General features: G+C 40.8%; 2 protein-coding genes across 8 annotated transcripts in view; one reads left to right on the top strand and one right to left on the bottom strand.

Annotated features, from left to right (window-relative positions):
• Positions 1-869: 869 nt before the first annotated feature.
• FAM133B (family with sequence similarity 133 member B) lies at positions 870-25,680 on the bottom strand. Of its 5 annotated transcripts, XM_043541204.1 has the most exons (12): positions 25,541-25,680; positions 22,453-22,561; positions 20,464-20,561; positions 13,994-14,072; positions 12,318-12,392; positions 12,102-12,134; positions 11,613-11,681; positions 9,809-9,904; positions 7,151-7,198; positions 6,036-6,131; positions 4,137-4,184; positions 870-2,151 (listed from the first exon to the last, which is right to left on the bottom strand). In XM_043541204.1, exons 3-12 carry the CDS (start codon positions 20,553-20,555, stop codon positions 2,065-2,067), a joined length of 723 nt encoding a protein of 240 aa, XP_043397139.1. In that variant the 5' UTR covers positions 20,556-20,561; positions 22,453-22,561; positions 25,541-25,680; the 3' UTR covers positions 870-2,064. The 5 variants fall into 5 exon arrangements, with proteins under 5 accessions (XP_043397139.1, XP_037746623.1, XP_037746620.1 ...); XM_037890695.2 differs by lacking the exon at positions 22,453-22,561 and having other exon boundaries at positions 4,133-4,184; positions 25,541-25,674; XM_037890692.2 differs by lacking the exon at positions 22,453-22,561 and having other exon boundaries at positions 25,541-25,674.
• The window catches only part of LOC122464737, a 25,048-nt gene continuing 24,403 nt past the window's right edge, over positions 25,563-26,207 (top strand). For 2 of the 3 annotated variants that reach the window (XR_006289049.1, XR_006289050.1), the window contains exon 1: positions 25,899-26,196. Coding sequence is in view for 1 of the 3 variants with exons in the window: in XM_043541207.1 (XP_043397142.1) it covers positions 25,563-26,196 (634 nt within the window). In the remaining 2 variants the exon portion in view is untranslated. Of the gene's footprint in view, positions 26,197-26,207 lie in introns of all 3 variants that reach the window. The other variant, XM_043541207.1, reaches the window with a different exon arrangement.

The raw sequence follows: 26,207 nt of genomic DNA, 5'->3' as shown, positions 1-26,207 counted from the left end.
GTCTAACTGAAGTAAATGAGACTATCTATGTGAGTAAAGTCACATACCTGCTCATGAGTTTGCAGGCTCAGGGCATTCATTTTTAATGTTCTGTCTACAGCAGTTTCATAAGATTCAAGTAAGATTCCCTACCAGTAGTAGCATTTATAATTTAGTTCATTATAAATTTTAATCTAAAATTACAATAGGACAAATTTTCAAATTAGTTTTTCAAAGCATCAAGCCTAATATAAATTACTTCATTCTGTCCTGAAGTCTTACATTTATTCTTAATAATGATGCAATTGTCTTAAAAACCAGCAATTTCACCTAGCTGCAGCACGGATGATTGATCAAGAACCCTTTCAATAAATTTTAATCTAGTAGTGATAGGAAGTCAGTTTCATAAAATAAAATTGGGATGTTTCCAAGAACTTGCTTGAAGAAGAAGTCAATTTGACTGAAGACTAGCAAAAATATTAATATCTTCCTAATTCCCGTTTCTTTCTTTATAATTTGCAAATTTATGATTGTTTAGGAAACATGCTAGAATTCTTGAGTAGCAGAAAACTATGTTTTCCACTTTAGTACTGTACTTAAGGTAGTTAGTAACTAGCATGCATGCAAGGGGTTGAGAGGGGTTGGTTTGTTCTACAGCAGAACATTTTGGAATACCTTAAAGGCAACAGCAGACCAGGCCATGGAGACAAGAGTGAGAGGATGAGAGAGGGCATACTTGTATAAAGCTGAAGTCTGGGGTTGCTTTAGTTTTTGTGTATGTTTTATTAATTTATTATGTTTCTTTTGTTACTGAAGTAGTTGCAGGTGCAAGTAAAATAGCTCAATCTGTTTGTGTCAATATTCCATGGTCCAAAAATACAAAGACAAACTTTTTAAAGAGTATCTTTACTGAGATTCTGGCAGTAGTTTTATATAACAAGACACATCCGCATAACAGGTCTGCCACTGAACTTGCTTAGAGTAAAATCAGCTTCAATATGAAGCTGTTAGTTATCAAAACCCTGCTTTTTACATGCTAAATATTTTCAGCAAGTGTGCATTTTATCACAGCAAATGAATTTACTGTAAGAATAAAGTAAATACATACATGAAGCTCCACACCTGGAACATAATTCATAAAAAAAATCACTAGTTACAACTGAATACCTGTACGTTATTTAAAAATGGTACAAAACATACAAAATAATTCTAAATATCTCAATGGCAATGCAAAAGGAAAAAAAGCTACCAGTGTTTGCCAGAAATGTTCAGTTAAACTCAAAATTACTTTAAATGATATAATGCATATTAATAGCACAGTATTCAGCATCATTTCAATTAAGTGGAGGTAAAGTCTTTAATTTTTGGATGTCAAGTTATGCTGCAGTGTGTCACTGCTCTTACTTAATGCAGAAGTACATGCTAGGGGCCCAGAATTGTTTATTCAGGAAAAACCTGCTGATACCAGTTCTGATCTCCCTAGGAAATATAGCTGTTGTACTGTTAAAAATAGATAGATTTTGCAAGGATCAAAGGCACCCTAATTCAGCTAGCCAAAATGGTGACACTCCCAAAAGAAAACAAAGGGCAAAATTATCATAAATACTTCTACAAAAGTAACCTTTAAAATTGTTACTATTCTATTGCCATTTCACAAATGGCATTAGTAGTCACCAAGTATCAATAGTCTTATGTTATATTCCTCAAGATGAATTTTTTATTTTATTTCCGCAGATTTAAAAATTAGACTATATTACTAACTTGTTAAAACACTATTTTTAGTATCTAAAAGGTTGCATTCTATTTCCTAATATTTTACATATTAGCTGGACCACCCTCTCTTATGATTTTAAACTAACACTGGCTACTGTAATTAAAAGAATTTTGTACCCCAGGTATTAAGCAGCAGGCAACAACAATGGACTTTTGGGCATAGTAGCACCTGGCTGGCTATTGAAAGTCTAGTAATATTTCTAAAACACTGGAAAACTCATGCAGTGTGGTAAAGTTTGCGATAATTTTCACAGTTGAAGTTTCCTTTAGTCATTGCACTTTTGTTGAAGGGACACGCTTGATTTTTAAGTGTTATTCTGAATCTGAACTTGAACCAGCCGTCTTCTTTTTCTTCTTTTTACCGTGTTTCTTGTGCTTCTTTCTCTTTTTTGTTTTATCCTTTAAAACAGTTAAATAATGTTAGTTATTTCATAAGCCAAAACCCATTTATTAAAATTCAGCTAACAAAGTGGTGTAAGAACCTTGAAAGGGTATTTGTCCAAAATTATTTCAGATAAAAGATTACTACGTAAATAAACAGTATAGAACAAAAAAAAAGATAGAATACTATGAATGATTTTTTTAAAGTTAGTTCTGTTTTGGTCTGGTAAGAGGTCTGAAATAGTCATTGTCTCTAATTTTGTTTCCTAATCTTTTAAGTCACATGAACACTTTATACATTTTTGAGAAATCAGTAAGATAATGGGTGTTTGTGATGCAAATGGCATTTTGCATACTTGTGAAAGAGCAGGGTAGGAAGCCCTATTTAATCACATTTTAGTTAGATTTCCCCATTCCTGACAAAGTAAAATAAACTGTCTTAGGCTCCAGCCTCCAGCACTTATGCCTCGTTTAATTTGGGATAATGTAGGAGCTCAATTGTGAAAACCCTTATACAGTCAAAGAATGGCTGCAGGATCAGGACCTAACATTAATACTCTAAACTCAGAAACACATACACTAGTAGAACAACCCTCTTGTCCTTAATCAGGCAAAATGTCAGTAGTTCTTCCTGAGTAAGGCATGCAGGACCAGGTTATGTTGTATGCTATAACAATGATACAAAGAGTTGTCACTCAATACTATATATATCTATTCTACTATACACAAGATATACAGCTTCAGTGCAGTATACAATGTATGTAATGTACATTTATTTCAAAGAAAAAGCTCAACACATCAGCCACTGGGAGTCACGTGGCTGACAACCTGCCCAACTCTGGAAAATTTGTAACTTCAAATCCCTATGTAGATTCCTTACTGAACAAAACAGTTTAAGAGAGATTAATGCAGAAGGTCCTTGTAAAGAAATTAAACACAAGATCCTCATCCCAGCTCCTGACCCACTGTACCGGGTAAAAAGGCCAGAGAGGTGTAAAGGGATGGTAAAGGCCCCTTATTCAGTTGGAGGAGCATTTCCCAGCATACGCACTACTGGGACAGCCTTTTGAGGACTCTTTCCCAAACTCTGGCATAGAGTGTGTGCCAGGGGAGGGACTCAGTATCCAGTGTCGGGGAGAATGAGCATTGCTGGGGCCCACAGGGCAGTTACTATAACCTACATAGGCCTCCAAGGCTCTTCAAGTTATGCCAGGGGCCCCTGCAGCCACCCAAAATCAAGAGGGAACAAAGGTGTTTTAAAGCTGCCTTAACTTCATTCCCCACCCTCTTTCTGGGCTGAGAGTTCAGTGCTGCACCTTATAGGGTATGTCTAGTCCAGTGCATGGGCTAGCCATACTCAGGTGGCTAGCCTGTGTTGCAGACCACACTGCAATATCCACACTGGTATTTTTAGTGGGTTAGTTTGAGCATAGCTAGCGCATGTCTGTCTATCCAGTCTGAGAAGCACACTCCCAGATGCAATGTAGACAGACCTTATGAGGCATAGAACAGAATATCTTCCTACATATTGTGGAGCAGGATGTATATTATAAACCCGATATGATATACGCTGGTAATGTTCCATTTTATTAATGTGAACGTAAGTAAACATATTTGACATTTACTCCATCTAGAAAATAACTTTTCTACTCATACATATCTGTATTTAGATAACATACAGATAGCTCCAGGAATTATTTTGGGGAAGTTCTGGGGCCTGTGTTATACAGGAGGTCAAACTAGATAATCACAATGGTGCCTTCTGGTCTTGAATCTACAAATACAGGGCCAAATTCTGTTCTCAGGTACACTGATGTAAAGGCCAAGGAGCTTCCAGAAGTAAATTGAGTTATTCTGGATTTACAACTGTGTACCTGAGAGTAGAATTTTCCATAAAATGTTCAACTTTGTAAAGGGTGTTGTCCGAGACAACAAAAGCACATGCTAATTTCTTACATAGTTAAGACACTTTCTAAAAATATGAGAATAGGAATGATACTTGCTGTTACTTTCTCTCTTTCTTCACTGTTTTTTTTCTTTTTCACTTGTACCTAAAAAAAATAATTAATAAGCTTTTGTGGCCAAACAATATTTCCAAAAATACCTGTAAATAAAAAGTTTTAGCTTTGGCTATAAAACATGACGGCACAATATGGTACAGCATATAATGTTGTAACAATATGAAGAAATACACTGGGATATCTTGTGCTATTTTCGGCAAATCATTCTAGCCAGTATCATCCGGTTTTGAAAATAAAAAATGCTGAGTGCTTTCAAGGAAACAATGTCTGTCTACTTATACAACATATAGCATAGCAGGGAATTATCATGTAGATGCCAGTAAAATTATTAAAACTACCTATGTGAAAAAAACACATAACAACTCCAATTTTCCCTAGCCTTCACATAGTCTGGAATTCTATATGGAAAACAGAGTGGATAAAAATGGATAATTTAAATAAAATCAATTTTTAAAATGTAAATTAAATACAGGTTTAATTTTTAAAAATAAAGCTATTTAAACTTGAATTTGAAATTTACCTCTGAAATTATGACAACCTATTTTGGACTTAACTTACTATAATATATCAAAATTATTTAAATTTAAAATAATAATATTAAGCAGTACACGTTTGCTGCTGAAGTTTTAAAGAAAGTCATACTACTGAACTGGAGGAAGTCACTCTTTAAGTACCTGGAACCAAAGAGTCTGCTGAAATGCTAAACCAGCTTTTGACAGCGGTAGCCTCTTCTGCAAGTGCAAAGAGAAAATTTTCTTCCTTTCAGTTTATACCACGTTCAATTCAAAGAACAGTTGATTCAAAGTTAAGAAACCAACTAGGAGTTGAAAAAGCACAAAAACTTGCTTTCCTCTTCCAAGCTATGAATAAAAGCTAGGAGTGAGAGGATGAGATCTACTAGTTTTACAACCATAAAGGAAACTGTGTCCAGAAACAAATCAATTAAATTCACTAACTACAGGTATTTCGTTTGTTTAATACATCAGTTTTAAATACGAAACATGTTTTGATAAAAAGAATCAATCAACCATCTAGTAAATGCCTCATTCATGATTTTTGCTAACATAATAAAAAAGAGTAAAAATTAAGATCTCAATAAATGTACGGTAAGCTAGATAACTGTTTGAATAAATGTGTATCGATACAGTGTATCCTACTAAGAGGTACAAAACTTAGTGTACAGGCTAAATTAGGTGTAAATAAACATGCTGTAATGGTTATCAACCAATGAAAATCAACCTTTAATAAAAAGTACAAAAGCAAAACAGAGCTAAAACTATTTAAATCAAGGTTTCCTGCTTACCGATTTAAATCATGATTAAAATTGGTGATTACAAGTACTTGATTTAAATCAATCCACTATGATGAAAGGATCTCAATATTAGAACAGGGACTAAACTCAAATTAACCCTCTTGATTTAAAAAAAACAAACAATGCAAGTGTAATCAATGTCCAGTGGTAATGAACATTAATACAAGTGAGATGGAAATCCCCTGCCTTTGTACACACACTAATGAAATGACAGTCACATAAACTGTCAATATGTCAAGCATTTAATGTGATGTTAGTGAATATTATGGTATTCGGAATTTTAACTATAACAAAATAGTTCAAAATAATCAGTAAGTGGTAAGTGTTCTAACTTTAATGAATTGCAAGAGTCCTTTTTAAATAGGCTTGTGCTTATACAACTTTGAGATAGGTCACTTTGCTGAAATCCAGTTAAACTGAGCTAGAACAGCTTCAGGATAATACATAATTTGCCACTTAGTCTATTGATGAGTTAAGTACAGTCAAATTAGTTTACTCACTTATACACATTTAACTTACCAAATATACTTTTTTAAAATTTGAAATTTAGGTTGTATTTTCACACTGACCTCCTCTGTAGGATCTGACTCTGATAGCGATTCAGATGATAAAGGTCCATTCCCACGATCAATTTTCTTCCTTTTTCTACTAAGACTTTTGTTGTCCTACACAAAATAAAACACATAAGTATTTTGTTTGCTGGGAAAGTGCAGCCTTTAAAATAATACAACACTTAGACTGTGACAAAACCACTGACTTTAACGTTTCATTTAAATTATGGAATCATAGACATGTAGGATTAGAAGGGACTTCAAGAGGTTATTATTGAGAAACCAGCCAGTTCTGCAAAGGACTGAACTTTGGGGGGAAATCTACTTTATTAGGTAGGAAGGGTAACTACTGATAAGTGTAGACCTAGGTTTGCGTTTTATGATTTTGTTTTGTATTGTAAGTACTTGTTTCCATCACTCTCTCTCATTTCTCATTAAATCTTTATTCTTTCTTAAATAAACCTTCTTTTGTTTTATTTTAAGTTCTCACAAATGCTCTGTGGTTTACAGGAGGAGTAGTTTACGCTAACACTCATCTTTGGGTGCAGAGGATCCAGAAATTCTGAGAGTACCTAGTGTTACGGCTGGATATCACAGGGAATTGAAGTGCACCTACTGTTAACCTGCTGATGAAAGAAGGAATGGTATAAGCCCAGAGGAGAGTGCTGAATGGCTGGCAATGTTAGAGAGCTGATGCCCAGCTACTATAAGAAAGACTTCTCCCTGGAGGCAGCAGCTAATAAGATGACTCTCAGTCCTCGGTGTAAATTCAAACAAACAAACAAAACAAAAACAGAAGACCACCTGAAAGCCACTTAGACATTTGTTCTTAAATTCACCCTATCTGCTTGAACAAGTTTGCAAATTTGCCACATAACTAGCAATTTTTGCACTCGGCAGCTATTGGGACCAGATTTTCTTAAGAGCTCAGCACCCAGCAGTTCCCATTGGCAATAATTATTTAGATAGAAGCTGAGGACCTTTGCAAATCTGTCCTCAGATGTGCAAGCATAGGTTCACAACTGCCTTACCCAAGATCTGTGCCTCTGTTTAAAAATGTGGTCCTTTGTCTATATTTGTATAAAATGCCCTTTTGAGACAGATTTTTATTTTTCAAGTACTTAATATTTTACCTTTTCTCTTTCATGTTCTTCCTTTGATTTTTTCTTTTTTGTGCTGTCCTAAATAGAAGGTGAAAATAATTAATTTTACATAATGGTTTCAGCACACAATGGTATGAATCACAACAGAATCTTGACCAGATATATTACACTGGATAAAAGGGCCTACTTTTCAAAGCTGTTATGGTTGTTCTGGGTTACAGTCTAACAAATTGGTCTGAGATATTTTCCCTGGCAATTCACATGAGCATTATGAAAAAACTACCATTTTGGTACAACTGCTTCAGTCCTTGCCCTGCAGTATAAAAAGACACTGCTCTTACTCTGGTAGGCCTGTGGGGAATCAAGGAATAGAATGCTGCTCAGCAGAACATACATACAACCTACATAGGAGGTCAGCCACCATCACTCTATTCCTAAGAATCTTAAAAAAAAACACAACACGCTACCACGGCAGAGTCCACAAGTGTTGGGTGAGAAAAGAACCCTTTGGGAGATCCTAGGGGACAGGATGAAGCCTAAGATGAAGCATACTTCCAAAAGAACAGTTCATGTTCTGCTTTCCCATTAGATCCCCGTGTATGGAGTGCCTCTCTGCTGTTCCTTCCTGTCTGGTGATAATACAAGACAAGTAATTTCTACTGAAAGCGTAGCAAAGAGGCATATAGTGCATGACCCAGTAGAAAAAGCAGAATGAAAGCAGGGCCAACAGAGTGAAGAAAGTATCAGAGATGGAGAATAACTAGGAAGGAAGAAATGGCAAGGTAGTGAGTCTCTCCGCCCACCTCACCTCAGCTGACAGGAGAGAGAAAGAACGGAGACTTCTGTCCTCCAATTCAGCAGCAGGAGGTGTCTAAATGTCGTGTCCCCCCCCCCCCCCATTATGTGTGTGAGGGATGAATTTTCAAACTTACATTAACAAAAACTGGTGTGTGTATGTATGTGAGGAATGATTTAATCATTTGATATCTATGGATGAAAAACACTATATAAAGAGCTAGTTGTTATTATTTGTATAGCACATACACTAAGCTAGGTACTTTACAGATAAATGAAGACAGGACTGAGCCCCAAAGAGCTTTCATAAGTGGCTTCTTAGATTACCAGTGTTTATGCCAAAAATATAATTTCTACCTGATATAGTGTAAAGAACTGCTGACAGACTCCTTACAATTTGTTTATTTTCTAGTTTACACAGGATGAAGTCCAAAATTCATACAGAAAGTTTAATTAATTGGGTATGCACGACTCCAAATAGAGCAAAGAAAAGGGAAACCTCCCCATAACTGCATTTATGAAAGGCTCGATTTGTGCTGCAGAGTGTACAATTTCTGAAGGGAAAGTACTTTTCCCACAGACATCTGGTAAGGCAGTACACCTCTACCCCGATATAACGCAGTCCTCAGGAGCCAAAAAATCTTACTGCGTTATACGTGAAACCGAGTTATATCGAACTTGCTATGGAAGGCAGGGTAGGGAAGGCTGTGCCGCCCTAAACAGCCTGGCCCCGCCCCCTTTCTGACCCCACCTACTTCCTGCCCCCTGACTGACCCCTCAGAACTCCCGGCCCATCCAACCCCCCCTTCTCCCTGTCCCCTGACTGCCCCCCAAGACTCTCTGCCCCTTATCCAACCCCCCGGCCCTGGCCTGGCCCCCTTAACACGCCGCTCAGAGCAGCATGTTGGAGCCAGACATGCTGCCACCATAGGCGCCGACTCTGTGGGTACTCCAGGGCTGGAGCACCCATGGAGAAAAACTGGTGGGTGTAGAACACCCACTGGCAGCTCCCTGCCCTGCCCCTCCGCCCACCTCCACTCCACCTCTGCCTCCTCCCCTGAGCGTGCTGCCGCCACTCCGCTTCTCCCCCCTCCCTGGCTTGCTGTGAATCAGCTGTTTGGTGCGGCAAGCCTGGGAGGGAGGGAGAGAAGGGGGAGAAGCGGAGCAGTGGCGCGCTCGGGGGGGAGGAGGTGGAGGCAGAACGGAGATGGGCTGGGACGGGGAGCGGTTCCTCTGCGCCCCCACCCCCGTTACTTGCTGCGGCCCTCCCCGCACGCCCCCCCCCTCATCTCCGCAGCTCACCTCCACTCCGCCTCCTCCTCTGAGCGCGCTGCCGCTCCACTTCTCCCCCTTCCCTCCCAGACTTGCGCAAGCCTGGGAGGAAGGGGGGAGGAGGGGAAATGCTTTACCGTGTTATATCCGAATTCGCATTATATTGGATCGTGTTATATCGGGGTAGAGGTGTATTTTAAGCACTGGTATCCTGTCAGACCTTCATTTAAAAAAACCCCCTACACGTGAAAACAACACACTGACAAAGAATTAAGACATTTATAGGTTTTAAATGTTAGCTTATTGTACACTAAAACAGAGCTTGTTTGGACAGGAAATAAGGCACATTTATAATTCGAAAGTTAGTGATAATAGTTTGGAATCATTGACAAGTCTGCTCTCTAAAGATCAAACTATTCCTTTCAGCCAGCGTACTGAGCTCAAATAAGGATAATACTTCTTGGAGTATGGAAGCAGAAGGCTGGAAGCACTGCTTGCTCCCATAAAGTAGCATTGTATGTTTGAAAGAGAAATAAAAAAGTGGATATGCAAAACCAAAATCAGATAATGTTTACAATATAAAGGAAAACTTCCCAATGCTAAAACATCATTACATTTTACCTTGCTGTCTGATTCAGAATCAGAAGTAGAGCTTTCAGAAGATTTCCGCAAGGAGCGATACTTCTTTTTTCTCCGTTTTTTCCCTTGTTTCTTATCCTATCCATAAATGTTTTAGAGAAAAAGTTTGTATGTGTTCATAGTGAAGCTATAACTGAATATTCAATCTGAAGAACACAGAAACCCAAGGTCCTATGTGTAAGTATGCTCTCTTGATGAATACAGCACTACAGAGATGACTGGCTCTTAGAGTGGATGATATTCATAATATTTCTGCATTTATTCAAAATTTATATTAGTGATAAATCCAAATTTTTCTAGTTTCCTTGTTTATTACTTTTTTCCAAAGTATATCATAGGGCCTGACTCTTCATCTTCAAAGTGATCTAGCCTAAAATGCCACGAACAGATTTTTTTCAAAATAATAATTGTGTGCCTGGGTTTTATTTTTAATTTAGAGGGGAAATTATCTTTCTTTAAAGAAATGCCAAATAACACACAGTTCTCTGTAAAAATCAAAGTGAATCCAGTTTATAAACCTGCCACTCAAAATAAATAGCGTTCATACAGAAGTTCTTATTTGTAGTCAAGAGGATAACCTTCCTTAGTCAATGCATAAAAAGGTAAGAGTAAAACATTTAGGTAGATGCAGCCTAAAATCTACATGTAAAATATATATACTGCAAAAACTATTGTTAAAAAGTTATCATGAACCAAAATTACTTTTTTAAAATAAGTGTTTCATTAGTGTTCTTTTAATATGTTGCTATAAAATATATTTTGGTGCACAGAAAAATCTATTAATTGAACAGATCTATTAAGGTCATGTTCATTTCTATACTTCTTTGCGCACTAGAAGTTTCTTTCCTCGCTGTAAAGAAAGAGGCAAGTCTTCTATCTCCCTGTGAGAGCTCTGCAGACTTGCCTTTCTTGTTCCCAATTATATGCTTCCTTTCTTCAAAGCATCACTTGAAAGCCACCTTGGGGCTTGCTTTATAACCCACTGTTTCACAATAAATAAAAGGGATTGCTACTACCACTCCTTCCAGCTATCTCTGTAGCACTCCTAAGTCTCTGCTAGCCTTCTGAGTGAAGCATTAATGCTAAGGGACCCAATCATAGGCTCAGAGCTCTCAACTCCCTTTGAATTCAACGAAAGTTGAGGGCCCGCAACAAACTGTGGGACCAAATGTTAGTCTCTTACACAAGAGTGGAGAGCACAATTGTGAGGCCAGAAGTTAATTCTTTTAACAAGTTTGAGTATTGCGTATTCACTATATTATCGTGTATTAATTTGGTTATAGGAAATATCAGGTCTTTAACTCATTTGCCTTTAAAAAAACTACAGTTATAGTTTCAGATCTCACAGATAAACCAATACCCCTTCGTGTATAATTAACAGGGTACTAACAGACAAATTATCTAACTGTTCAGGCTACCTTTCCTGAGATGTAGGGCCATGAATGGTTACTATTAATCAAAAAAAAATTATGGCCCCAGTCCTGCAACGACTTACTCATGTGCTTAAAAGTATGCACTGAGCAGTTCCACTGAAGTAAATGGGACAGTTCATAGTGTGTAAACAGATGCATAAGTAGTTGCTAAATTGAAGCCTCTGTTAAAATGCTGACTAATCTACAATCACTATTTCCATGTTAAAACAAGAAGCATACATTTCTTCTTGAATGCACCACCCTAATAATAACCTGAATAAGAAAGTAAGTGGCACAAGCATATTCTAGAATTATACACTAGCATATTTTCAAAGAAAACAGAAAAATTACAATTCTGGTATGTTAGTTCTCACCTCATCATCAGAATCAGATGAACTCCTGGAAGAATCAGAGCTTGATGAAGAAGAGGAAGATGAAGACAACTTGACCAAACACAACAAAAATTAAAGCTTGTGAGATGCAGCATTTTGTCTGTTTGAGAAATAGTTAAAGGAACATCCAAATACTCTCCCAAATGTCTCTGCATTTGCAAATGTTATCTATAGTGATCTTAGTTCCAAGATTCTAGCCTGCAGAGATTTTCTTAAATTAAGCTGTATGAGTGATATTTCCTCAAGCAAACAAAGGTGTGGCATTCTAGCCAAATGATCTATTTTTAAAGTAAGACCTTCTTATTTTTAAACCTTTTCCACTCAAATACAAACTAAACTACCACTCTCAGATAACAGGCAACACAAGCATAGTTATTTAAACATCTACCTAAAATACCAAATTACACTCTTATTTTGTCTTTTCAGGAACTCAAGCCACGTAAAACTTAAAAACCTGAAAACTTTGCTCACCCTATTTGATTTCTTCTTTTCCTTTTTCTTTTTCTAAAAAGAAAGAGATAATTTTGTTACATGGTATCATGATCTCTTGACATATGTCACAGACAAGGAAAGTAGTTCTGAATTTGCATTTTGACCTGTATTCTTTGGTGATGGCTGTTTCAGTGCAAGAATGTCACATCAGGAAAATCCAACTCATGAATACTTTACCAGACTTAAGATATTTACCTCATTCTTTTTGGAGGAACTCTCATTTCCACCTAATAATTTCTTCCTGTGTTTTTCTAGTTCTTTCTTCCAATTCTGAAAAACAGTGATAGTGACCATTGGCATAATTTTCAAACCGGTGTTAACAAGAACCTTTGAAATATTTCATCTGTGACAGAGCCACCAAGTATTATTTTGCAGGTTTTAAAAAGATAATTCAACTAATCCTAAACCTACAGGATTACATATTTCATTTTATATAAACAGATTAATATTCATTTGACAAAACTTGCTAATGTGCTCCTTGATCTGTCCATTATTTAAACAAAAATATATACACAAACACCTTAACTGACTATCTGTATTAGGATATTAAACTTACAACTATACATACATATTTCACTGCAGCAATGTGAGTAATCCGCTTTTTAAAAATCAAGTACCACCAAATATGAGTGTCTCTTTATTCAAAAGATGGTGGGTAAGGATCTGGACAGCCTCTGATGAAAAGATTTCACATTGAATATAGAGGTTCACACACTATTGCTTCTGTAAATTGAGTGCACTGCACCCACCGGGGTCTCCCTGCATTCTTTCTCCACCTCCCGTATACCACCAAGCTTCCTGTGTGCCACCCTTATTGAATGTTCTAGGTATCGAGGGCCAGAACCCTATAAATTAGGGGGAAAATCAGAAAACAGAAAGGGGAAAATGGGGGACACCTGGAGCCCTTGCCATCTGGTTAGCACAGCCACAGCTTCACACACCTCTGGACTGTCTATCATTCAGGCAACTGGTTGATAGCACCCATCACCTTCCAACAGAACAATATCCCCCTGCTCATCCTCCCAATAGACTTTAATGTGTCAAAGCCCTGAATGATGCATCTCTGAAACAAATAATAATGGGTAGGTTTGAATGCAGATGTCCACAAAACCCCTGGTGTGAGTGGGAGGATGGGAGACCCTGGTATGGTGGGAAGGTGGAATTGGGGTCACAGAACTCAGGGGGCGGGGAAGGGGAAGAGTGGGGAACCCGGTATTAAGCAGGGGTTAAGCAGAGCTTCTGACATGTGGGAAAGAATGGGACCTTGGTAGGGTGGGAAGGTGGAAAAGTCAGCACACAGAATCCAGAGTGGATAGGGGAGACTGGGGAACGTCATGTGGCTGAATGAGGGGTAAACAGAACTGTTGGCAAGGGGGAGCAGAATGGGGGATCTGATATGAGAAGTGAAGGAATGGGGGACCACACACAACTCCAGCAGGGGGAGATTGGGTGGCAGTTACAGGGAGTCCCTGAAATATGAGGGGGATAGGAGGGTGGTACACAGGAACACATGGAGTGGGATGCAAGAAGCCCCAGGGATACGCAAAAAGCTCGGCCTACAGAAGCTATGAGGTGTGTGGCCCTCTAGTGTATTACAAGAGCTCAAATACTATTCAGGTGGCACTTTTTCAAAACTAGACCTGACCAGATATATACTGTAGAGAACAACTCTGCATTAGCAGGGGAAAGGAAAAGATGGTTTTTGCTCTGTAACTGCTGTAATTCTAATTTAAATATTTTAATAACAAAGTTAGCTCATGAAGAATCTTACACACACACAGTGGGCTTTTCATCCTGCTAATGACAGTGGAACACAAAGTGGAATAATTTTTCTAAATGATCCACCAACACAAAATAATCAAATCACAAACCTCATTCATCTTTTCTTCAAACTCAGCCAATGCCCTTGATCCTTTCTTTTTCTTTTCTAGTTGTTCTTTCACTTCTTCCCTTTATATAAAAAAAATACATAGATTTTACACAGATATCTATACATCTAAAACACCTGCACAGACATTAAGATTTTTTTTTTAAATTTCCACTGAAATGCACAGACAGTAATCCAAGTTGTTTCTTCAGTTTATCTTTAGCTGAATTTCCCATGAAAGGAGACAGAATTATTTTTAGGTTATGTTACAATTTACATATCTTAAAGGCTAGGTCCTGTAAATAAATTCCTGTTCAGCATCTAGTCCTTACTTTGGTGATAGGTAATGTATGCTTGAATTTGATGTATAATAAGATAAAATGGATTGAACACAAGATAATTTTAGTAACTCATTTTAAGAGATGGTATAATTCTTAAGACAACAATTCTGCAAGGTAGAATTCAATTCTGAAAACGTATCCAGAAAAATTTCTTTCCATGTGTGATTCTGTTAAAATTACTTAAAAAAAACTGGTGAGGACACACCCACAATTCAGGTAACGGTAGCCATGACAAAAAATAGAGGCGTAAAGTTTTTCTATTCTTAGGCCTGGTCTACAGTAAAAAGTTAGGTTGATGTAAGTCAGATGATCATAATGGTCGCTTCTGACCTTAATACCTATGAGTAAGTCACCTTGCATCGACTTATATCACTTGTCTACACTCAAATTTGTCTCAGGTCAATGTAAGTACTCTATTATGGCAAGGCAATAACACCACCTCCCCAAACGGCATTGAGCCATGGTTGACCTACTGAGGTCAACACAGCATGAGTGTAGACACTGCATGACCTACGTCAACCCTAGTCCTCCAGTAGCTGTCCTGCAGTGACTGCTCTAATCACAATTGTGAACTCCTCTGCCTGGGGGTCACAGAACCCAGAAGCCACACCCTTTCTCTTAAAACTCCCACATATTCCTAACTGCCCACCTTGGCGAGCACACCTAGCAGCTGTCTATTGTTGTGCGCAACTGCCCAACCAACCCTGCAGGCTCCATGCACTAGAAGCATGCCTGCTTGGAGTAGACAGGACGTATTGGATCTCCTGGGCCTTTCAGGGAAAGAGTCTATGCAGGCTCAGCTAGACCAGTCGTGGAAAAGTGGTCATCTATGAAAAGACTGCTTAGGGGATGCAGGGTATGACAAGGAATGGAACTGTGATGCACAAGCCACCGGGCCAGAGAGCCCAACAATTGACCAGATGCTGAGCTGCAAACCTGCCACTTTTACACCAAACTGCATGCCATAATTGGAAGACACCCCACCAGTACCCCGCAGACCACTACGGATAACTCTGAAGAGTCCAAGACACAGACCACTGCTGTGAACAGTAAGGAGGACGACAAAGGTGAGGACACGCAGCTGGGGGGTTTCAGCTATGCCAGGGGTCCCCAACACGGTGCCCGTGGGCACCATGGCGCCTGCTGGGGCATTTTTGTGTGCCCACAAGGCACCCCACCGCCGAAAAGCGTTCCCGTTTCTCGGCGGCGGCGCTTATTGCCGCTGCCGCTTCTCGGCGGTGGCATTTCAACGGTGGGGTGTCAGGTGCCCGCCACAATCTCCTGGAAATAGCAATAGAAAGGTCCTAGGGACCACTGAGCTATGCTGTGAGGCAGGATCTTTTTTAGACCCCACCGCAGTCTAGCCAATCCCACCAGACAAGCATGGATGAGCCCAATGAAGGGAAAGGAACCTCAGGCAAGAGTACATGTGCATTTTTCCTTACAATGTTCAAATGTAAAGACTGTGACCCACCCAAGACCAAATTAGCAGGACACAGGCATCACGCTGTCTAGAGTGGATCACAACCGTGAGTGCCAACCTCAGGGCAGACTGTCAAGAAACAGGGCATGAACCCCAAACTTAGATTTCACCAACCAAGTAATAAATGTGAACTCTTCAGGCACGATAACGGTCTTAATAGGAAGCCACAGACAGTCCCTTTGGATACTCTGATCTATCTTACCACCCTGACAAGCCTGCCTCTGTCATAGATGTTTTTTTTAAACCAACAATCACAATAATACACAGATTACTTCCAGTCCCAAAGACCAGTCATTTATACCCAGGTCAACTGTACTAAGATCTCAAACCAAAGACAATGCTTGTAGCCAAACCTGTAACAAACTAAAGCTTTATTAACTAGGAAAAAGAAATGAGAGTTATTTACAAGGTTAAAATAGGTAAATGTACACACATTAATGAGGTACAATCTTAAGTTCAAAAGGTAATGGAAGCTTCTATAATAAGCAAGCTTTTATGTCTTTTAGGGCTAACCCAAGCCAAACAGCTTGGGGACCTCCTGCTTATGTTTAGGAATCTTTGCCCCTCAGAATCCAAACAACATAAAGATACCAATATCTCCTTAACATGCATTTTTATTCCCTTCTCCCACATTCAGGCTGTGATGGGACATACCCTCTTCAGAGGTGTGGGAGAAGCAATCAACAAACTCTTTTGTTCACAATGGCTTGTCTGATGTCTGTAGAGCTTCTTTTTTGGGGGAAGAAGATAACACCTCTTGTGATAAACTACCATTTCACACTTGGTAATGTGTCTCCCCTGACTGTGGGGAATTTACAGTCTTTGGCTATGTCTACACTACACAGCTTTTAGTGACATGGCTGTGTTGCTACAGCCATGACGCTAAAAGTTGCGCAGTGTAGCCCCTGTTTGTCAGCTCTCCTGCCAACAAAAAACGTCCACCCCCAACGAGCGGCGTTTCTGTTGTCGGCAGGAGAATGCACCTGCTGACAATACGTTGTTCGCACTGACGCTTGTCGTGGCAAAACTTTTGTCTTTCAGGGTTGTTGGGCTGCCTTTTTTTTTTTTTTTTTAAACACCTCTGAAAGACAAAAATTTTGTCATTCAATTGCCAGCGTAGACATAGCCTTAGCAAACATTTTTATAGCTACAGAGCAAACATTGAAACATTACCTTATTACATGGGATATTATAAGTAGGATTAATACATGCAGCATCCTATAAGCATTCCATAAAGTCTAAACACATTCTTATAACTCTAATATCTATTTTAACAATACTAACACACATGTGAGCCAGACTGGTTTCCAGCTATGTATCTGTCAATGTTCAGTGAGGCTATGGCAAGAACTGGCACCTGGTCTGCTGGCATCACAACAGGTATCGACTTTTCATTGTTTTACTCATTTGAGATAAGGCACTGATACAACAAACAGAGGTAGAGTTGTCATCTGCATTTCATTCCCCTGTAGGGCTGGCAGGGAGCAGGCATGCAGAGCAGTTTGTTACGTACATAGGGATGTCTCCTGTAACCTCCTGAGAAATCTCATGGAGGCACTCTGCAATCCTCTCCTGAAGGTGTCTAGAGATAGCAGTCTTATTTCTTCCTCTGTGGTAGGACACTACCATGCCACTCTATTATGACTTCGGCAGGCACCATTGCAATAAACAGGCTATTGTTCATAGGAGAGATCAGCTAAAGTCACCACTGCCTGTGGAAAATAGTGCCTGGTACTCATACACATGGAAATAGGGGCCATACAACCAAAAAATTCCCTCCTCATCCCCCTCCGCCCCCGCACTTCCCCATCAGTGGTCCATACTCCCCAGGGGTGGGGCTGCAGGGCAATGCTGTGCAGAGATACTCCAAAACTGAACTGTCAATAAGCTAGTCTTATTTGAAACTTTTATGGGAATAAGGGAAGGGAGTTCTGAAACTTATTTTTTGCTTTCTGTTGTAACTGTAAATCTAACGATACATCTATCTGTAGCTGCTACCTCTATGGCCTAGAGTGGTCCCCTGCGGCATACCTGACCATGATAAGGAGGATAAAAAGCGGACTAGAGAGGATATGTTCAGTGAGATCCTGCAAGCCAGTGATGCACTGAACTGTAAATAGGGGGCCTGGAGGGTAAATATTTCAGAAAGTATGAAGAAGGAAAGAGCAGACAGGAGAAAGGCTCAGGTGTCCCCACAGGAAAAGGAGAGGGAGATGCACTCAGGCAGCAAACACAAATGCTGCAGACTCTTGTTGACCTACAGGTCCAACATCACATACTCAGCTCTCTCTGCAGTCAATGAAGAACTCCAATTTAGCAACTTGCTATGGACTCCGACATTCCATGTGGCATCATGGGCTGCATCCCTACCACTCCATGCCAGGGGACAACAGTAAGGACAACCACAGCCTCACATGCACTGACATGGGAGAGTCACAGATAGTGTATGTGAAGCAAAAATGGACTGAAATGGACAGGAATGTTTTCTACCTTTCTGATTTTGAAGTTGGATTCCGTTAATTTATTTTAGAAGTTTTTATTGTATTTTTTTAATTAAACTTTTTTGGCACTGTTTTAGGTATGCAATACATTTCTATTTTTTGGAAATAAGTTTATCTTTATTACTTCATAACATAGTGAAGAATCCCTAGCGCTACTCAAAGTACTAACTGCATTTAACTCTACAGGATGACAGAACTCACAGGTTCAGTGAGTAACAGTGTAATAAATTATAAATGTACAGAAAGCACCACACAATTCATAAGTTCATTAAAAGACAGTTCAATATTCATAAATGTACACTAAGCACAAACAATTCGTAAGAGCCCCTAAAACTTCAGGGCCACGAAGAGTACAGCCCACGCTACCACATCAAAGTTATTTTTTCAAGGGCTCCCTCAGTTGCATAGCTCCATGCTGAGCTCATGGTTCTTGTGTCTGGCTGTTCAAACTCAGTACACAGGCACTCCACCTCCAATCTCATAAATAAATATTGAAAGGCCACTGGATGCTGGCAATCTATCAAAAGCACATTCAACTGTCATTCTGCACCTGCTGAGCTGGTAGCTGAATCTTTCTTGGGTGCTGTAAAGGTGGACAGCATATGGCTTCATGAGCCAAGGAAGCCAGGGGTTGGCAGAGTCCCCCAGAATCACTACTGGCATTTCAACACTGCCAATGATAATCTGCCAGTTGGGAAAGAATGTCCCTGCTTTCAGCTTTCTGCAGTCCTGTGTTCTTAAAGTTGCGAGCATCATGCAGCTTCCACACTGATATCGCTAAAGCATCCTCGGTGATCCATCTACAGTTGCATAATCAAAGAAAAGTATCCCTTTCTACTGATGTTCTCTGTAGCAACGCAGGCCCATGCCAAAATAAGGAAATGGGTGCCATCTATGGCCCTACTGCTGTTCAGGACCCATTTCTGCAAATCTATCCACTATGTCCTGCATGCCACCAGATTCAGAGTCCTGCATAGCAGAAGATGATTAATGGCCCTACACACCTGCATAACAACAACTCCCACTATGGATTTTACAACTCCAAAATGATTTCCCACTGACTGGTAACAATCTGGTGTTGCAAGCTTTCATACTGCAATCGCTACTCACTTCTCAACTGTCAATGCAGCTCTCATTCTGGCGCCTATGCCCTGGAGGGATGGGGTGAGCTGGCACACAGATCCAGGAATGCTGCCTTTTGCATTCAAGAACTCTGCAGCCACTGCTCGTCATCCCAAAACTACATTTCAGTGTCACCCCACAAGTCAGTACTTGTTTCTCCAGCCCAGAAGTAGTGCTCCACTGTCCCTAGCTGCTCCGTGAATGCCACCAATAGCCCTGAATTGATTTGCACTATGTCCCTCAGCAATCTATCCTCAAAGAAATCATCACATTGCAGTTCTTCCTGTGGGCCTGCAAATAGTAGAGGACTGTTCGTCCTGTGTTTGCAACTTTCATGACAATAGTGCAGAACTCTGCGGGCTCCATGCATGTGTCACAGTTGGTGGACAGTGAAGTGCTGTGCCCAGGTTTGTGGGATTTAAAAAAAAAAGATGTAAACATTTTGGGATATGGATGGCATTATGTGATGGAGAAAGCTGCATGATGGTAACTTGACTCCTTGCTCCTAGTCATCCCTGTGTGACTCAATTCTGTCCTAAAATGCATTGCAAAACTTTCCCAAAGAACAATGCACCAGACAGTGACACACTGGGATATTTACGGGTGCTACACCACACTGTGCATCGACACAGGAGTGGTGAGTATTTGCAGTGCTGATGCAAGCAGCCAAGTATGCACATACATGCGCAATATACTAACTCGGGTGACTTTCCGCCAATGTATCTTGGGTTAACCAAAATTTGTAGTGTAGACATGGCCCGAGAAATTGTTGCTAAAAATGCCTCTGGATCAATTTAATATATTCCTTTTCAGAAATGGTTGCTGAAATACCATCATCTTACACTGTAACAATTTTTTAAAAATATAAAATTAGGACTGATATTTAGAACAAATGCTTTGGCCAGACACTAGGAATCCCTTTATAAAATATCACAGTGTATGTTGAGAAGGAGGGCACTTAACAAGATAGTATCTTTCACAAATAAGTGGTTTTGCAGAAGGAGCAATCAGATATTTCCACACTTACCATGTAGGCCTTGGTCTGTTCAGGTAGTCCTGTATTGTTGGCCCTGCAGATTGGGAAGGACCTCGTGATCTGGCCATGGCTATAGGATTCATATAAGCCTTGGAGATGACAAAGCAAAGTGAGAAGTAAATTGAACTACTTTGCTGCAGAAACAAAAACCCACACATACAATTTTCCTTACTTACTGAAAACAATTCTATGTTTCTTATTGATGGAAGGCATTTAGCCAGAGGAAAATGATGCTTCAAGCCGATATGCAGACTCAACACCATGTTTCCAATTCAGAATTACATAATCTACTTAGCCACAAAAGGAACAAGGGCCTATCCAGGGGCCTAGTGATACTTAGCGCTTCTTTTGTAAAGTGCTTTGAGATTTCGGGATGCGATGCTCTATTATAAAAGTATTATTACAGTGCCATATATCCCTAGTCTCTTACTCTCTGGCACGGCAAAGGTAGTACATTCAGGCCTTAGACTCACTTTGGCCAGAAACAAACTGATGGTGGCACACAACCAAGACTGTATTAATTAGAGATAATATTACCACATAATAAAACTACTACATTTGGGATTTGTTTTAAACTAAAAACCCTAATAGATGTAAATAAACAAAACTTTGGTGAATTTAGCAGCATTTAAGTACTAAATCATATGTTTTAACCCCAAATATATTCAAGTTAGCAACAGATCAATTATAATGGCTTTATTAATCAAGCTTTGTAATCTGTTCCTCCTTTTCACACCTGTGTATTCTCTTTATATGCACTTCAAAATGTGGTAAATTTTATAACTCCAAATATTTAAAAAATCCCCAGTTTACCTAAGTAAGGAAATGATTCCCTAACAATTTTTTAAAATTTTGGTTCATGAATATACTAGAAGCATATGGCCACACTAATTCTTGTGTGCATACATCTTCCTTTCTCTAGACAGATCTGTATATACAAATAGATATCATGTAAGCAATATTAAAAAACATTAAGTATGAAAAGTCAAGAGCACTCAGAAGTTTAAAAATGCCACAATTAATGTTGTCTGTGCAACCCAAATTCAGTCCATTTATGTGTACATGATGATACAGTCTATAATCAAATAAGCACATATTATTTCTTCCAAAGGACCCCTGCTTCATTCAGTGCACATGATGGACAGTGTTCATTAGCGAAAGGCTATTCAAGATTTTGTTTTCTCCTTATGTTCTGAAGGCAGAATTATCAATTTCCTCATGGGCTTTTCCATGGCACTCATGACTATACTATCCAACGGCTTTACAAAAATGAATTTATTTTCACAACACTCCTCTGAGATAAGGGGATATTATCCCCATTTTACAGATGGGAAATTGAGGCAGGGAGAGATTAAGATCAAAGTATAATTTTGGGTGCCCAATTTGACACACCTAGGACCTGATTTTTCAGAATATTTATAGCACTTTATATGTTCAAAACATAGCTCCCATTGACTACAGTAACAGATGCGAGTGCTCACACTTCTACAGGTCACACCACATGTCTCAGTCAGACACCCAGAAACTAAGTGGCTTGCCTAACATCACATATGAACTTTGTTGCAAATGCAAAAGAGATTGAAGCCATTCTTTCTCTTCCTCTAATCATCTGCCTCAATAGCTGTATAACTTCCAAATTCAACAACAAACCAATCGGGGTCCTACAGATAACTGGCCCCTTCACTATACAACCCTTATTCATTCTCAGAGCAGGTCCACCCTATGCACTCAATGAGGCAGGGGTCTTGTGTAAGAAACAGAATGTGATCATGTGATGAAAGACTGCATTGTAATATATATGGAGAAAGTGGCCAAATTAAGGTTGCATAGGGAATCTCCTAACTTTTGGGTGCTTGAGTTTGCAAACTTGATAATGATTTTTTAAACTTTTTTTTAAGAGTTTAATTTCCCAGATTTTTTTAAAGAGCAAACAAACAAAAACCTAGACATTCTATCATGTGATATCATACTGAAACCCACATGGTTCACCAGCAGGGTTGGACCCTTTAGATCTTCTGCCACTTGAGCTAACTGAGTAAACAGCAGCAATAAGTAAATAGTAAGTTGTCATGCTTTATGTGGACCAGTACTAGAAGAGAGGAGACATTTTAACAGCAGGTTACACAGACATTTGCTAAACGGTGAGACTCAGGAATCTTGGGTTTCATTCTAGGCTCTGGAGGAGAATATTCTCTAATGCAGGAGTTCTCAACCGTTTTTCCTTTCTGAGGCCCCTCCAACATGCTATAAAAACTCCCCATCTGCCATAGCAACTGTTTTTCTGCATTTAAAAGCCAGGTCCAGCGTTAGGGGGTAGCGAGTAGGGCAACAGCCCAGCGCCCAAAACCACATGTGAAGGGCTCAGGCTTTGACTTTCTGCCCTGGGCCCCAGTGAGTCAAACGCCAGCCCTGCTTGGCAGATCCCTTGAAAGCTGCTTGTGACCCCCTCCAGGGGCCACAGACCTCCTGGTTGAGAACCCCTGCTCTAGTGGGCAGAGGGTCTTCTGTGCTTCCCCCCCCCCAAGCATGACACCTTCTGCCCCTTTCCCTCCAACCTGTCCTTGTGTCAATATGAACTAGGGTGGTGATTTCTGTTATTTCATTTCTACTGTACCAGTGGTTTGCATGGTGCTTTATGCACACACAAAAAAGAGAAGGCCCTTGCCTTAAGCCTTGTCTACAGTAGAAGGGTTTGTCAGTATAACTATACCAGCAAACACTCCTAGTGTAGGTATAGTTTACACTGGCAAAACAGGTTTCAGAGTGGTAGCCGTATTAGTCTGTATCAGCAAAAAGAACGAGGAGTACTTGTGGCACCTTAGCAACCAACAAATTTATTTGAGCATAAGCTTTCGTGGGCTAAAGCCCACTTCATCAGATGCATGCAGTGGAAAATACAGTAGGAAGAAATATATATATACACACACACACATACACAGAGAACATGAAAAAATGGGGGTTGCCATACCAACTCTAATGAGACTAATCAATTAAGGTGGGCTATTATCAGCAAGAGAAAAAAAGCTTTTCTAGTGATAATCAGGATGGCCCATTTCAAACAGTTGACAAGAAGGTGTGAGTAAGAGTAGGGGGAAAATTAGCATGGGGAATTAGTTTTTAGTTTGTGTAATGACTCATCCACTCCCAGTCTTTATTCAAGCCTAATTTAATACTGTCCAGTTTGCAAATTAATTCCAGTTCTGCAGTTTCTCGTTGGAGTCTGTTTTTGAAGTTTTTTTGTTGAATAATTGCGACTTTTAGGTCTGTAATTGAGTGTCCAGGGAGGATGAAGTGTTCTCCGACTGGTTTTTGAATGTTATAATTCCTGACCTCTGATTTGTGTCCATTTATTCTTTTGCCTAGAGACTGTCCGGTTTGGCCAATGTACATGGCAGAGGGGCATTGCTGGCACATGATGGCATTAGTCTCTAAGGTGCCACAAGTACTCCTCGTTCTTTTTACTGGCAAAACAGTTCTTTTTCTGGTACAGCTTATACTCAATTTTTTTTTACTCAGGGAACTATATCAGCAAAAGCACACTTGTTTGCCAATAAAACTGCATCTGCACCAGGGCTTTTGCCAGCATAAAAATGCTGTAGAAAAATCACACTCCTAACTGACATTAGTGATAAAAGTTTTGTAAACCTGGCCTTACAGTCCAAGGCCTGAATACTATCAATTTCTCTTTGCAGGGAGACCACTATGCTCACAAGGAGCCCCACTAAAGTCACTGAAAGGATCTGTCTGCTGGGAACAGCTTGCAGGATCACAGCCTAAATTTGAAATACAGACAAAGAAGGGGGAAAGGCTGAAACAAAATAATGTGATTTGGTTTATTTTTATCACACAACTTATTAGTTGCAAAATTTGTATTTGAATAAGATTAAATGAAATATGAACATCTGGTCAAGCATAAAAGTATTTGTAGATGGTTAGTGGTGGGTAGCTAGTTGAAAAGAGGAAGTTTTAAGGAAGGACCTGAAGGACAGGAAGGTTGACAACCTAACATTAAAGTCTGATCCTACAACTAGATCACATGTGAGGAGGCCAACACTTATTTTGAGGAATAACCTACTGAAGTCAACAGAGCCTCTGTGTAGACAAGGATCTGTGCAGAGAGAAGGACCCATATGTATCCAATACTTTAGGCCAGAGGCCTTTGTTTTGTTTTATTTTGTTCCATAGATCGGCTTAGCACACTCAATAATAAAAATAATATTGCTAGGAAAATGTCTTTGCAAGGAACTGGCCAGCACCCTAACTTTTTTCACATGACAGAACACAAAACAGATATCAGACAGAAACTACATATTGTCATTAGTGATTTGTGCTAGATTTGACTAGGAAATGAACAGTTCTATCACATACGACACAAGTAAATTCCTTGGGTTGCCTGGCTGCCCAGTTTTGAAAAAATACATGATGCACAATACAGAATTTACGATCAGTGGAGAAAGGTCTTTTACTCTGCTGGGAAACATGCCAGGCCAGGTGAACGGCACCACATGCCTTACCCAAGAATCCCATACTGGTGATGGGAGACATTTTTGGCAGGACAGTTATATTGTAATTATCATCATCATCGGCTCCCAGTTTATATCGACAGAGTCAAGGCTTTCACGCGGCCAAGAACCGCCATTGTGATATATGATGACACGGATATTGTGCGGATATTGGGGACTGCCCCCCATCTTGCGATCCCCAGACTGCAATTTTGCAAATATGCTTTAGACCGTTCAGCAACAAGAGCCCCTCCTGGTCTGACCCTTGTGCAGACCCACCACGGAGCAGGGGGAGGCCGGGGTCCCCGCACAGCCCCACGCCCGGTGATACGCCGGCGCACTCGGGGTGGGGGGAATGGGATGGGGCGCCTGGAGCGGAGCAGGGCTCACCGAGGCCCCCTCCCCCCTCAGCTGAGGGGCTGGTGGCCGGGCCGGGCTGAGCCGAGCGCTACACCCCGGTCTCCCCGGGCCAGGCCCGGCCTGAGGCGCGGGACGCAGCAGCGCTTCCCCTGGCGGCCTCCCCGCGGCCCTGCCGCCACCCCGAGCCCGCGCCCCGCGTCACTCACCACCCGGTTATCCCGCTTCCCCATGGCGGCGCCGCACAGACGCCTCGGCTCCGCCGCGCGCTCCCGGCCGGGAACTCGAGAGCAGGAGGCGGCGAGGCCCAGCTCGGGTCCTCTGCCCACGGCCCAAGCGGCGGGCGCACGGCGCCACCTGCAGGGCCGCAGCGCTGGCGCCCCGCTGCCCGCGCCCGGCCCCAGTCAGCTGGGCTCCGCCCTGGGGCTGGGCCTGGCGGCCAGGCCGAGAGGCGTTACGAGCCCCCGCCCCCCAGCCAGCCCGTTGCTAGGGGCACAATGCTGCCGGTCCCCGCCTGCCTTTCGAGGCGGCCAGCACCCTTGTCGGATGAGCGGGCGGCACACGGAGGGAAAAGCCGCTGAGGCCGAGCAAGCCATTGCAGAGAAGCTGACCCCCTGCTGCAGTTCACGCCACGGCTGGGTTTGGGACAGGACAGTAACCTGCCCAGCGCAGGTGATAGAGGGGAAGTACTGCCAGGGAGTGAGGTGTCAAAAGAGGAGGTGCAGGCACAAAGTGATTGCAGCAAGACTCGGCCTGGAGAGTATTCATCCAGTTCAGACAAAAGCTAAGAATGAAGGAAGGGGCCGAGCTGCCAACAAAGATAAGCGATTTCTTCGTCAGCTGGCGTACTGGAGGAAGGCACTAGGTAGGAGGGAT

This window comes from Chelonia mydas, chromosome 2 (assembly GCF_015237465.2).
Source record: "Chelonia mydas isolate rCheMyd1 chromosome 2, rCheMyd1.pri.v2, whole genome shotgun sequence".
Lineage (NCBI taxonomy): Eukaryota > Metazoa > Chordata > Testudines > Cheloniidae > Chelonia > Chelonia mydas.
This window is presented reverse-complemented; position numbering and strand designations above follow the sequence as displayed.

Coding starts and splice junctions, on each gene's coding strand:
- FAM133B (XM_037890692.2), bottom strand. CDS start 25,564: ATGGGGAAGCGGGATAACCGGGTG. Junction 12,393..13,993: donor TTGAAGAAAAGATGAATGAG/GTTTGTGATTTG, acceptor ACTGTTTTTCAG/AATTGGAAGAAAGAACTAGA. Junction 12,135..12,317: donor GTTCCTCCAAAAAGAATGAG/GTAAATATCTTA, acceptor CTTTCTTTTTAG/AAAAAGAAAAAGGAAAAGAA.